The sequence below is a fragment of the Callorhinus ursinus genome, unplaced genomic scaffold, assembly GCF_003265705.2.
Source record: "Callorhinus ursinus isolate GAN/ISIS: 27379988/994484 unplaced genomic scaffold, GSC_fseal_2.0 scaffold23, whole genome shotgun sequence".
Taxonomy (NCBI): Eukaryota; Metazoa; Chordata; class Mammalia; order Carnivora; family Otariidae; genus Callorhinus; species Callorhinus ursinus.
In genome coordinates, this window is record NW_027397085.1 from 16399206 (window position 1) to 16413034 (window position 13829).

At 38.3% G+C, this 13829-nt stretch overlaps 1 protein-coding gene across 7 annotated transcripts in view; it reads left to right on the plus strand.

The window, feature by feature from the left end:
* Positions 1–13829, plus strand: part of PDE4D (phosphodiesterase 4D) — a 1488864-nt gene that overhangs the window by 923783 nt on the left and 551252 nt on the right. The window contains exon 1 of one of the 7 annotated variants that reach the window (XM_073905438.1): positions 4095–4111. The exons of 5 other annotated variants lie outside the window; for them this stretch is intronic. Coding sequence is in view for 1 of the 2 variants with exons in the window: in XM_025892338.2 (XP_025748123.1) it covers positions 5172–5218 (47 nt within the window). In the remaining variant the exon portion in view is untranslated. Of the gene's footprint in view, positions 1–4094; positions 4112–4147; positions 5219–13829 lie in introns of those variants that run through there. One more of the 7 variants, XM_025892338.2, reaches the window with a different exon arrangement.

A 13829-nucleotide genomic window follows, 5' to 3' on the forward strand; every position in this document is an offset into this window, starting at 1 on the left:
GGACACATCCCTAAAATTAATAATTAGTATTCATAAAAGATTAATAAGAGATCACCTTTTAGATCCTTGTTATTTCATATCTAAATCTAGAGGAGCTTTTATTATGTAAGTTAATTAAAAGGGAGTCACTGATTTTAGCTATTGGTTATAGCAGAATGTGACGATGACAGAAAGATATACCTTAACAAGTGGAAATACCGTTCCATTCTGAAAGTGAAACTCAGGGAAATCTGTGAGGTAAGTCATTACACCCTCTCTATCAGATGAGTGACTGAAGAGTTTAAGAAACACCCAAGCTCAGAAACTAGGTTGTGTCTGTATTATGCTGTGCTTGTATTAGCATAAAGGTCTAACTTCATTGTTTGTATGACAGTCATTGTGAGGGAAGCCTGTCAGTTGAAGGGGTTTGAAGAACTCTCAATGGAATCTCAAAACTGACAATACAAAGATAAGATTTTGCCTAGAAAGTGTTAATTTTGTATTCCTACCATGAAGTTTCTCTAAACATTTTTAGGAACCAGACTCCCTTTTTCAAACCAAACCTCAAAATAAAATAGGTAGAAGCAAAGGGGCTCTGGTTGAAACCTGGCCTCCTCTGTCCTGCACTTGCCCTGAATTTGCAAAACCACAGGGCAACAAGAAATTGAGCTAAAAAACCATCACCGTTGCAAGCATCATCTGCTAGCCAGGGCAGGAGAGGATTTTGGTTGTTGGAAAAGGATGTGGTGACACTAGCTAGTTAATACTTCTTTGATTCTGAGAGCACTAAACAATCTTTCATGAAAATGCTGGTTAGATTATTGTAGTTTACACTTTATCAATAAGTTGACTTTTTTTTTTTTATTTGTTCTTACATCAGCCTCATATGATGATGGTTAATGTGAGTCTGTCCCTGAAAGGCTGATTACTCTTGTGTTTGCTGTGGGATTAAGATTTTTAAAACAAAGAGAGACAAAAACCACCCTTTGTGCCAGTAGAGCTAAGGCTGCACCATGGCTCTAAGGATCTCAGCAAGTTTATGCCAATCTATGATGCTCAGCTAATAATTAGTACTCCTTTAGCGGAGCTGGGATCAGCAACAACAGTAATCTCTTATGCATGTTCCTCGCGTTTCTTAGAAGTTCCATGAAAGGTTCTACCTTTCAGTAGAAAAAATAGATTTGTATTACTCTAGTCTGTCAGTGTTACTCATCTTTGAGAATTTGGTTTTTTTTGTTTTTGTTTTTGCTTTTAAATTACAAACCTGTTAGTTCTGCTCAAATGTTGTTTCTTGAACACTTACTAAGTCTTGTAAAGTATCAGTTTGTAAAATACGAGTCCTAACTCTGAAGACCCTGTTTCTAATATACATGAATAAAAATGTTGGAAAAGCTATTACTATCCTCTAAGCAAGCCCATTCTTTTATATATATTGCCTTGAGTTTTCAAAATACTCAATTTAGGATTGTTTATTAATGCCTAATAATAAACTACAATAGTTTGGTTCTCTGAACTGTGAAATAAATTACATTCCTTTTTCTTTATTATCCCTCAAGCAGAAATTTGGCTTTTCTACTATTTGTCATAGCTTCTCAGTTGTGTGTCCTTTCATTCTAATTTGTTATGCCTTATTCTACAGAGTTGCGTATATAAAAATAGAAATAAAAAGCCAAAAAAAGTCCACCTAGAAAATATTCGTTGAAATCTCCTTTTGGTTTAAATATATTTTAATTTTACATCTCCTTTAGTAATCTGCTGGGTAATTCGTATATGTTTTTTTTACTTTTAAAGTGCTTTGCATATATGATTGCCCACAAATGGGAACAAGTATAGAATGTTGAACTGTGTGGTAATTGAAAAATATTCAGAGATGTTTTGGGTATCCGATGGCCCATCTGGCATATGAACAGAGTAGAGTAGAATGGACTAAAAAAAAAAAAAGAAAAGAAAAGAAATTTCAAATAAATAGTACCTATTATAAGGAAAAATCAATTTCCACGTCATTTTGTAAATATTTGTACTTGCCTCTTTCCACGGAGACCTACTTTTTACACAGTGTGAGGATTAAGTATTGGTTTTGAAATAAGTTCATGTTCATCATTGTATCATCATCATCATCAAATAAAACACTGACCTATGATCTGAATTGTCTTCCAAATCTACGGCTAACATGATGTGTGATAATGAAGAAACACTATCCTTTTGGGGACTCGTCTCCAAAATTGGCACAATAAATGTCATAGTCTCCTCAGCATGATTCTGTAAGGCTAAAGTAATACCTGTGAAAATAGTTTTTTTTTTTGTTTTTTTTTTCCTCAAAGCATTAACACTATATAGGGGTAATTCATTCAGGCTCTGGAGCCAAACTTTCTTGGTTCAAATCATGACTCTTATTAGATGTTTGGCCTTAGGCATGCTACTTAATATCAGAGTGCCTCAATTTCCTCAGCTGTATAATGACGTTAATAATGGTCCTTACCTAATAAGTGTTGTGAGGATTAAATGAGATAATAGCATAACATCCTTAGTACAGGGCCCCAGGGCGAGGTGGACATGAGGGGCATGGTAACTTTTCCTTGCTCTTAAATAGGTAATATTTAAATATGTCATATAATATCAAATATTGAATTACTCTGTGATGCTTAATTCCCAGCATTCGAAGCTTGTCAAAAATAATTCAGATGGAAGTTTTCTGGTTCAGAACACAAATGACCTAATGGAAGAGTTTTATTCCCTTTAGAAAAAGGAGGTCATGAAGACACTCGTAGGCTATAGAAAATCCCCAAATATATTCTCAAGTTTCTTTCAAGCTGTGGGTACCATCTGAACCTACAAGTTCAAACTGCTTTTAAAGTAATCATTCAGTTCTTCCTCATCCCAGGAATACTTCCATTAAGATCATCATTTGATCAAAATGAAAACTTCCCAAATCATGGCAGTTTTCAAGACTAAATTTATACCTGGTTTCGAATTTGTGGGAAATACCCCTTCCTCCCCCAGTTCTGGGTAGTATTTTCTGTGATGACAGGGCCTCACCAGAGGAATCTTAACTAAAGATAATGGCGTGATATATTAAATGTTGCCAATATTCCATTTAATATTAAGCAATTACATAACAGCTTTTTTAAATGCCTAAGTTAAAACTGATACATTCATATTGAGTACACTGCTACTTGTAAGGTCCATTCTCCTACTGATCTTCAACAAACACCATTTAAGTGCCAACCTACTATTACAAGAGTTTACTATTTTATTCTTGCTCCAAAATGGCATCAACAGTGATGGGGGGCTTTCAGGGGATTGTTGAACAGAATTTTTGCAACAAAGGGTAGGCTTGAGGAAATACAAATTATCAACCGTAGGCATTGCAATGCTTTATCTCAGCACTCCTCAAATCTACACACCCCCTAATCAAACAAGCAGCTTTATGGCATGCGCAATTGCAACTGAAGTATAACCGACTTCCGCAGAACGGGCTTCCACAGGATTTCCTGTCCAAAAATTACCGTGTGGTCATCTGTAGCCAAATGGTTACAAATCATTAAAGTTAGCAAGACACTCATAGCCTTTTTTTTTTAAAGGAGACAAAGTGACCCAACCCTGTCATTTGCAAATTCTCCTGGACTTCTTTTATTCCCATTCTTTGCCCTGGCTAAGAAGGGAAAAACAAAAACAAGCAAACAAAAACCCTCCCTTCGTAATACCTGTTTGTTCAAGGTGTCATTTCCCTGGGAGGTTATTTACAGATTTCTTACTGCTTCGCTTGTCTTGCCTGATAATTACTTACTGAAAGAAATCTGCTCTTTAGGGTGAGCTGTTTCTTTAACCCCTTTGGCTCACTCTTCCTTGGAGGCGAGCAAGGGCGTGCTGCAGTGTCTGGGAACCCACCTAGAGGGCCCCCTTGACGCGAGCACATCCCCTGTCAGGCAGCAGTGTCTGCAGCCGGAGCGGGCTGCTGCAGAGTTAATGTACAGTACCACGGAGCCTGCAAGTGTCCTGAGCTGCTCAGAGCCGGGCGGCACAGCCCAGGGCAGACAAGGCGGCTGCGACGATCCCAAAGGTTCTGCTGGAAATTCGGAGCTGGGAGACCCCAGCAGGAGCCTGTTGCCTTTGTGTTTTAAAAGCATGCAAGGTCTGTATAGCTTGGGCATGAGAATCTTTCAGAAGATGTCAGCGCATCAGAGTAAATGACACCTATTTGGGAATTGAATTTGGGGTAAAACAGAGAGAGAGAGGGAGAGAGAGAAGAGAAAAGAAAGACAGCGGGGGAAGAAATTCTTAGACAACGTCTGACTTGCAGCCGTGAAATTCATTTTCTTTCCAAGGCAACATATGAAAAGCCCGCACACGGTTTTGATAACAAATTAAAGGGGTTTCTGCAGTGAAAGGATCAATAGCTTAGTCATTTTACTTAAGGAGAACAGACAGCCTTATTATGGGGTTAGGCAGCAGAAATGAATTTTCTCATGACAGCACCTTCTGAAGTCAGGATGGTAGCTAATGGTAATCCTGTCCTGCAAAGCAGAAATTGCTCCTTGCCTTCCTACTTTTACCGTTGAAAACCAGCAATTCTGAGATTTGGGAACGAAGTTGGCTTTGATTATACATGGTTTCTAGCCCCTCTGCCCAGGTCTTTGTCCGACGTGTCTCAGAAGGCAGCACTGCGTTAAAGTGACCACACATGAATATGTGCCTAAGAAAGAAGAAAAAGCAATATTCATTTCTAAAGGACAGCATGGCAAAGCAACCTGAAGTTTTCCATTTCCCTTCTAACACTTCTTTAACAAGGATAACAAGAAACTGTCTTTTGACTCCTTTTTTCCCACATTCCAGAGTCCTTCCTGAGAGGATGCATTAATTTACACTCTAGGCAGTTGGATTTTACCAGGACAATATTTGCCACCATTTAGGATTAGCGATTGAACTGGTTATTTTAGTGTGTTGACTAACTAGTGGAACCTAAATGGATGGACCCATACCTGCAGTGCTCTGTGATATTTCTTTTTCCAAATCCTGGAAGGGCTTTTGTTGTTGCTGTTTGTTTTTTTTTGGGGGGGGGTTTGGAATTCAATACTTGTTGCAATAATTGCCCATGATAGCTGCTCAAACAGGAGAGTTCGAATTCATCTATGAAAATCACTACATGTAACATATGAGACAAGGAAAATATTAATGACAGAAGATCTGCAAACATGATGCACGTGAATAATTTCCCCTTTAGAAGGCATTCCTGGATATGGTGAGTAATCAATACCCCTCCTTCAGTTTGTAAAACTCAGAATTTAAAAATTCCTTGACAGGTGCCAGAGGTGAATTTTTCTTGAACAAGAATATTGGTATCAAGTGAGCGTGAAAAGTGAAACATGTTTAAAACCTAATGTTGTCTGAGAAAGTAATGGTTATGCAATAACAAATTACTTGTTAATATAAAAGCATCCCAAAATAAGAATTCTAATATGAGGATTTTTACAACTGCTAACATTTCATAGAGAAAAAACCCAATAATTTTGAGAATGGCAGGTATTTAACTAATAAATAAAAGAAAAAGGGAGGTTTAGTTTTTTTTTCTGTTTTATTTGAAAATTCCCTGGGGAAGGACACACATGTATTTCTGATATCTAATGTCTCATGTCAACTTGCTTACCCTTAGGTCTTTTCAAATTTCCAAAAGAAGGTTAAGGGAAAACTTAGAATGTTGACTCAGTTTTAAAATAATACTAAGATGTGTTGGTGCCTCACATTTAAGGAATTTAACTATTTAGAAGTTAAGTAACTATATATATTCTAATATAACTGTGTAGAAATATTTCTACTGGAATGAACCAATTTAATAGAATTCTAACACATGAATCATGAAGTGTTCAGACTCTTAAAGAATTTACTTAGTGCATTGATATTTTATTGTGTATTAAGGCTCAATGCAATTTATTAAGCTTCCAGGACATATGACATCATGTACCATTTCTTACTAGAGTTTATGAGTAAATGTGTATAGGAAATAATTGCTGAGGGTATTATAAGGACAGAGCTCATTATTTTAAAATTGCTTGTTTTTAACCACACCTTTAAGGTTGACCGGATTTAAATCTCATAGCAAAAACTTTGTCATCCTTGATAAAGGCACATTTTAAGGTTTTGTGGTTACTAACATGGTTTGCTTTGGAAACTGCAACGTGTCTGATTTTGAAAATATATTTTCCAGGTGAATTTTTTGGGTCGTCTCAAGATAAGTCATAAATATCAAAATAGAGGTTTCTGAGGGTTTTTCTAACTGCTTTTATGACAGTGTCTCAGATGAAAGCTTCCTGGTATCTTAAGGCTCTGCCAAAATCATCTGCTGGTTTGTTATAGATGTTTGAGCTTGTTAGCTAAAGGTCAGTTGTAGAGAAGGGTGGGTGACATCCTCTGTCACTCTGGGAAGGTACTCATTTTCTGTCACTACCAGATACATCCAGAACTGATGTTGTGACGTATCTTCCTTCTCTGCCTTACAGAGCCACCGTCCCCAATCTCTAATGTGTTTGGGAGGAAGTCTGGGTGACAGGCCTGCAAACCTTAATGGCCCCCTTCCAAGTGCATCAGCAGAGTTCCCAACTCAGTGGGAGCTTTGGTTCTAAGGCCTTACGGGGCCTGATGGTGAGGTTCTGGCATCAGCAATAAGGTTCTTGCCATTCTTATAGTATCAATCACATACATAGTCTTTAACCTTAAGGTAAGAAGGTCTTGGAAATAGTCCATGGCATGTAGTAGGCATTTGTCAAATATTTTTTTTTCTTCTATTCCTCTGCCTTTGTTCAAGGTTAATTTTGTAGTTATTGCAATTTGTTTAGGGGGAAGTTATCAGTCTCATTTCTAAAAAGTGTACCTTGCTGTAAAGCAACAGTTTTTGTTCTGCCTGAGCCGGGTTGTTGGTGTCCATTTGTTTATGTTGCAATAGGTAGAGTGCATGTACTCTTTGAATACCTAACATTATAATCACCTCATATTTTGTTACATTTACCTCACCTGTACTTTTAACGGGAAAGGAATGAGCTATTCAACTCTGTAGTTTTTGAAAGAGTGCAAATGTGCTTATTCATGCTCCTCTAGGTCTGTAACATATATGTGTGAAAGCTGTATAGAGAAGTTGAGGGTCCTGGTGGTTTTCCTCTGTGCCTGAAGCTCGGGAACCCTTCATATACTTCATTGCATCGTGTGCCGATTTGTTGTGGTTGTTGTGGCCAAACTGAGCCAACGTGGAGTGTGAGTGTTCTGTAGATCTATTCTTGCCTGGGCCCTTTAGAAGGATTCATTAGTAAGACGTTGACCTCAAAGGAAGAAGGTGGTGTTTTTTTCCAGGTGACCCAATTAATGTTGTGCTTGGTTCTCAACTTGCCTGATTGTTGTTTTCCTCTTATTTATAACCTCACCTTTCAGTACTGCGGTAAGAGATTCTAGGTGTTTGTTGACAGAAAACCTTCCCTCCCTTTGTCCTACTGTAAGAGTCCCTACTGGACTGGATTCCATGCTCATGAATTACTGTGCTGAGAAGAAAGGATTTGCCAGGTTGTTCTCCTTTTCATCTCCGTGGGCTCTCTTTCCTCATTCTCACATGTAGGTCTGGTCTGGTCTGGTCTTTTTTCTCTTCTTCTTCTTCTTCTTTTCTTTTACTATTATTATTATTATTATTTTTTTTTTTTATTTCACAAAGGGCAGGTCAGAAGTTGGCAGCAAATCAATGCCAGGGACTAATAAACATTTTAAAGGAGATGTGTGCCTTGGTTTGATGAGCCTGGCTCATCTCTAGGAAGGCCCTAACCCCTTTGGATATAGGCAGGACAGAGAGGTGCGTGCTCTTTTTTCTCTCTGCTTTTTGAAGAGCAAGAAGGAAAATTGAGATCTAGAGTGGTTTTCAAACAGTTATCAGAGGTAATGATTCAAGGAGAAGCCTGTGTATACTGCTCCCACTTGGAGGCTCATCCTCTTGCCCTAGGGCTACTGTGCTGAGAATTGAGCAATAGTATTACAAATTCATTGTTTATTGGTTACAAGTTAAAGTTAATAAGTGGTCTTTTTACTTGTCTTAATAGAACACTAACCCGTAAGTGCTAAGAGAGTGGTATGACGAATGTGCTTTTCTTGTTTAAAGCTACATTAGAAATACTTGCCGAAGATTTTTATTGCAAAGGCTTCTTTCCATTACACTTGTTGACCTTTTTCCTTCCAAACCAAACAAAGATTAGGGTTTGCTTCACTAGGTAAATAAGTACTATATAGCTCTTCTTATTTTTCATTCTGGCTGGTTCTGAGAATATGGTGATAGTCTGGCAATTCAGGAATGGGTCTTCTTGCATAGTTAGAAAAAGGGAAATGAAAGTCCACTTTCTAGGAATTTAAATTTCATTTAGTAGCAGTTAAGAGGACTCTTCAGAAGCATCGTGGCCTAGAATCATATTCAGGGGTCTAACCAGAATGACATAACATAGTGTGCCGAGCATATGTTTGTAGATTTTTGCCTAATGTAAAAGTATAACAACTTCGTGTCATCTGATTTATGAAGATGCTATAATTTTATTCCAGAAACACCAGGACTGTGTTGAATGACACTGAATTGTACACTTTTAAGATTTAGGAGGGTGCTTTATTTAAATGCCTTTGCCTCCTTTTTATGATGGACTCAAGTGACTCTGAGGGAAGACAATGGGAAACGGAAGCCAAAGGACTCTGCTCCGGGAGGCTGCGCGGTGCTGCTATCAGCATGCTCCTCTGAGGAAACCTGAGGAAGAGTTGGGATTAGTGACTGTAGATGGTGATTAACTCTTACTTATTTGGTCCTCAGGATTTAATTGTTTAAAGGCTACATGTTTAAATTATTTTATCAAGCTTTCTTTATGGTGCTGAGAGGTGATTCCAATCAAGAGGCAAAATAGGGTGATTATGGTCACTTGACTCCACATTGAGGCTTCTTTTCCCTTTTTCTAGGCCCCCACATCCCTTCATTGATCTTGCCCTTCCCAGGTCCCTAATAAAGCTTACTCCAGCAAGTCGGGGTTTACTATTCTTCTGTAAACCAAGGGTTAAACTTGTGTACTGACTCATTTTGTTTTCTTTGATCACTTTATGGAATGAAACAAGATATAAATCAATATATTAATACTATCTTGTGCATATATGTATGTATATATATAAATATATAAATATATGTGTGTATATATATATAGATAGATAGATAGATATATTTCCAACAGCAAACACAATGAATAAATAATCAGAGAAAGGCAAGCTGGCCTGATTCCTGATGCAAGGATCATCCTTCTCATCTGGCCTCTTAGACTCTGATCTTTTAAGTTTTTCTTTCCTTCATTTATTGAAACTATAGAAACTCAACCCAGAATTGCATTTTCTAGAGTTTTGTGTTTTGGCCAATATAATAACCTCGCTTGTCTTATGAGAATTTTGGCGAGTGGGAGGAACATTGAGTTTGATGACTGTATGTAGTGAAGGACAAAATGCACGAAGTCTCACACAAGATAACAGAGTCTGCTCATTTTAGTCGACCTAAAATTTCTGCCAGTGTTTGTCTGTCGTCTGATGAGATTTCAGGTCATTGCTGATCTCGCTTCGGTACCATCTCTTCCCCTGAGTGACAAAACTACCCATTAATTCTGGAATACTAATACCAAATTTTCAGATTGATCTGGAATTCCTGTATGGCCAAATACAACTTATGGCCAATAGAATTTAGGTAGAGATCATAATTATACAAACTCATCTTGTTCACAAATCCCCTGGGTTTGATCGAAAAGTCGGCCATTGTTTAAGGCAGAAATTCAGGTTTAGATATAATACAGCAAAGATATTCCTTTAGAGAAATAGTGTTATGTTTATGTAGAGAAATAGTTATATGTTTAATAGTAAACATATAATTTTCCCTAGGTTTTCTATTTTATTCTCTTGTATTGCTTTAGCTGTATTCTTCTTAGTTTCTGTTAGCAATATCTTATACTTTTAAAATAAAAGTAAGAAGTCATTTTTTGTAAAAATTGATTATGGAATGGTATAATAGAGGAGTAAAGTGGGCATCAGTCATATCAGCATGCCCACAACTTACGGAAATTAAATGTAATTTTTAGTCTAAGCAGACTTAGTAAAACAGTGCTCTTTAAACTGCTGAGAGGTTACATCCTCAGTGAGCTAAGTGGGTGGTCCATGTCAGAAAGGTTGTAGACAATCCCTACAAAAGAAAGAAAGGAAGAAAATATTCTCCATCATGTGAAAATAATTAGCTATGAATTTGGGATGTTTTGCTTCTGTTAAATTCTTCACTTCCCAACCCCCCCCCCACCTTGTTTCTGTATCCTTTTTAGCTATTGCTGAGTTACTTCCATTAATGTTTAGGTATTTGGGCTCAGAGAAAAATAGGCAAGTAAAGGAAAAGGAAAATAGTTCAGAATTCTGAGAGGAAGAATACCCCAAGGAGGGAAACTGACAACCAGTTTCTCACTTGCTGCAGGCTAAAACTAACTTCCTTCCTTCATCCCTCCCTCCCTCCCTCCCTCTCTCCCTTCCTTCCTTCCTTCCTTCTTTCCTTATTTCCTTCCACAGTATCCACACTTTGCCTCTTCCTCTTCCCCTTTGATCACACCCCACAAACATGAATGCTCATCAATACCCGTCTAGCTGCAGCATCATTGCCATCATTTTTACAATAGCTCCAGATGCCTCCAAGCCGTAAATTAGCTGCTGCCCCTGTTTATCACTTGATGGACTCTTGGACGGTGTTTCCAGTTGTTAGAGAAACCAGCCTGTAAACACACTTAAGATGTGATATTTTAACTAGCGACTATATTGTGTGCAGTTGTGGAATATATATTTGGTTTCGAGGATGGATAATCGAGATTCTATACCATCAGGTTATTGGCTCAGGAAATACAAAACAAACAAACAAAAAACCCCTCAGGTTTCTATCTCTAAATTCTGGTGTTAATGCTTTCTGTGACCTTGTGAAGGCTCCCTGAGCTCTTCACTACCTGTTGAAAAGGAGTGCAGCAGGTATTTCCCTGCTTCCTGTCGAAGAGTAGACTATTAAAGAAACTCACATAGCACATGGGGAATAATAATTTATTAGACTGCTAGACCATGGCATGCTGAAACCTCTTGAGAGAATTTCTTAAAATATAGGTACCAAATGTAACCATTGGCTGCTTCATAGAAGAGATGAACATTGACTGAACACCATTCCCAAACCCCCCACCCTGCACATGCCCCCCCTGGTTTCACATAAATGCATCCTTTAATGGCAACAGTAACTTTTAGAGGTGGGTCTGATTTGAATCCCTGTTTTCAGATGAGGAAAGGAATGCTCAAAGAAGGTAAAAAACTTGCCCGAGGTCCCGTATCTATAACTTAGGGTTGCTGACCCATTCAAAACGAGGCCCGGCCCCATTTTAAAACCCAGCGTGTTTATATCACTGTATGTTGTTCTGTGGCAGATGCCTTAGTACTCTGTGGACCTTCTGGAAAATAGACTAGCAGGAAGAGCAGAGAAAAGAAGCAGTTTCACTGTATTAGTTAGCAAGTTGGGTAAGTACATGGGATGCCTAGCAAATGTCCGTGGGCTTTTCCCGAGAAACCCTTCCTGGTCATGTTAGTCCCTGACCTACACTTCCACCATGTCAGCGGCTCTTTTTGTGTTTTCTCAGAATGAGAAATTTTATAAGGAATTTGAGGTGAATCCTGTTCCCAGGGGCACTCTGGTCAGCGGGGTCCTTTCTGTGCATTAGGAAAAGGTGCTTCTCTAGGCAGATATTTTAGGAAAGACATCCCACTTCGGGCAGATGAATTAGAAATGCAGAGCGTGGTGTCTCGTGAATGGCTAGAGCCTCCTTGCAAAGCAAAAGGCAGCCCTTCCTCTGGGCACATACTCAGCAAGCAGAGCAGGCGTGAGTTGAACTTTGCTTACTGTGCTGTTGGGCGGTGATCAAATGGCCCAGCCCCGGCCCTCTTTTGACCTGGGCTCCACCTCCACCTCGAAGGGCAGTTCCGACAGTCAGATGAAACGTCTTTGAGAGTGCTTTGCTGACGATAAAACGTCATTGAAGTTTTGAGTCTTGCTACCATCGTTATTATTTTCTTCAAGATGTTATAATTACAAGTCTTGAAAATTATTATTTTTTGCATGGATAAAGAATATTCACATTTTCTGAAATCCGAGCCAGTGCCGAACTGCCAAAGAAACATTTTGATCATGAAAGAGCCCAATATCTTAGCTGCTGAAAAATGTCATTCTTACTCAATTGCATTAGAACATGTGGAACATACTGATTCATTTAAGCATAGGGGATGCCCAGATACGTACGAAAACAGTCCTGCCTTGAAGACACTTAGAGACTCTTGAGAACAGCCACAGAAGCAAATAATTGTAGAACAGTAGGGAGCGTATTAGTATGTTTGGTATATACAAAGTTATAGGAATTCAAAGGGAGAAACAACTGGGTGGTCCAAATACTTTAAAGAAGTCTAGAAATGAGGAACTAAAAAAAAATACCTGACGGACTTGACAATTAGTAGTTATTGGCAACACTTTGGAGAGTGGTTTAAGGGAAATCTGGGGGCGAGTTCTATTTCAGGGGTTATTTAAGCAGAGAAAATTAGTGCACACTACTTTCACAATTGTGGACAAGGACAGAAAGAGGAAGAGAGAGTGGGGGGCAGAAGGAAGAAGGAGAGTAGAATCAGTAGTTAATGAGGAATACCAGGTATTTCTAAGGATCAGGGGGCATACCGCAAGGGAAGTGTCCATAGGGAGGATCAAGACAGTGAAGGACATGACTTCCTTCTCGATAAGAGGGAGACGGGGAGGATGGATGCAAGTAATGTAGAGTTTAGGTGGGTGGAAGGAGAGGCTGAGGAAGTTTTGGTCTCATGCCCTCTGCTCTCTTTTTTGGGGGGGGTGGGAGGAGAGTGGAATTCAAGATTGTATCTCAGAAGGAGGACCATGGCCACATTGTGCAACAGTGTCTGTGGGGAATTGGAGAGAAGTGTGAGCATACCAAGCAAGATGGAGGAAGTCAGTGATAATGGATAGATAAAGTTGATAAAGGACATTTCACTTACACAAAATTATTTTCACAAAGTATCATGTCAGGAAAAGGGGCAGAGATGTAGCAGAAATCTACAATTCTTAATCACTAAATTAAGAAGCTGTTTTGTCATTAGAATTTCTCCTGTTGATTATATTTTTGGGGATTCCAAAGAATGCGGAATTGACTTTACCGTTAGGGTTCTCTATTTGGTAGTGGAGGAGGCCTTTTTAAGAACATATTAAGTAGATTGCTGTGACAGTGTCATGACCTAATTTTGGAAATGTAGATTTCCTAAGCTTCCTGGAAATAACTCTTGGGTGACAAACAGAAGCTCTAAGATGTTTGCTTTGAATTTTATCTTCAAATGAATAAAAATCACAGTGGGAAGAGAAGGCAAAATGATTCAGCTTTGTTCACTTTTTTAATAAGAACCTTTCTGTGGTTTATGTTGGAATGTCACAAATCCATATACATATATATATATATATATATATATATATATATATATATATAACCTGCTTTTACAAAGATTTCTGCAAAACCCTTCTGAAGTTGGCTTGCAAGTGTCACCCATCTCTGAGAAACTTACTGAAAATGAGAAAACCTACTATGACTTCAACCAGAACTGGCATAACCTATTTTAAATATTTATAAATTTATATTATCTTTTATGTTTCCATGATATCTCAAGGGGAAGAATGTCAAATATAAGAGGCAAATTAAAGGAACTTCTAAAATACCTTATAGGTTAATTATAAACCCTATAGTATATAGTGAGTTGAGGAG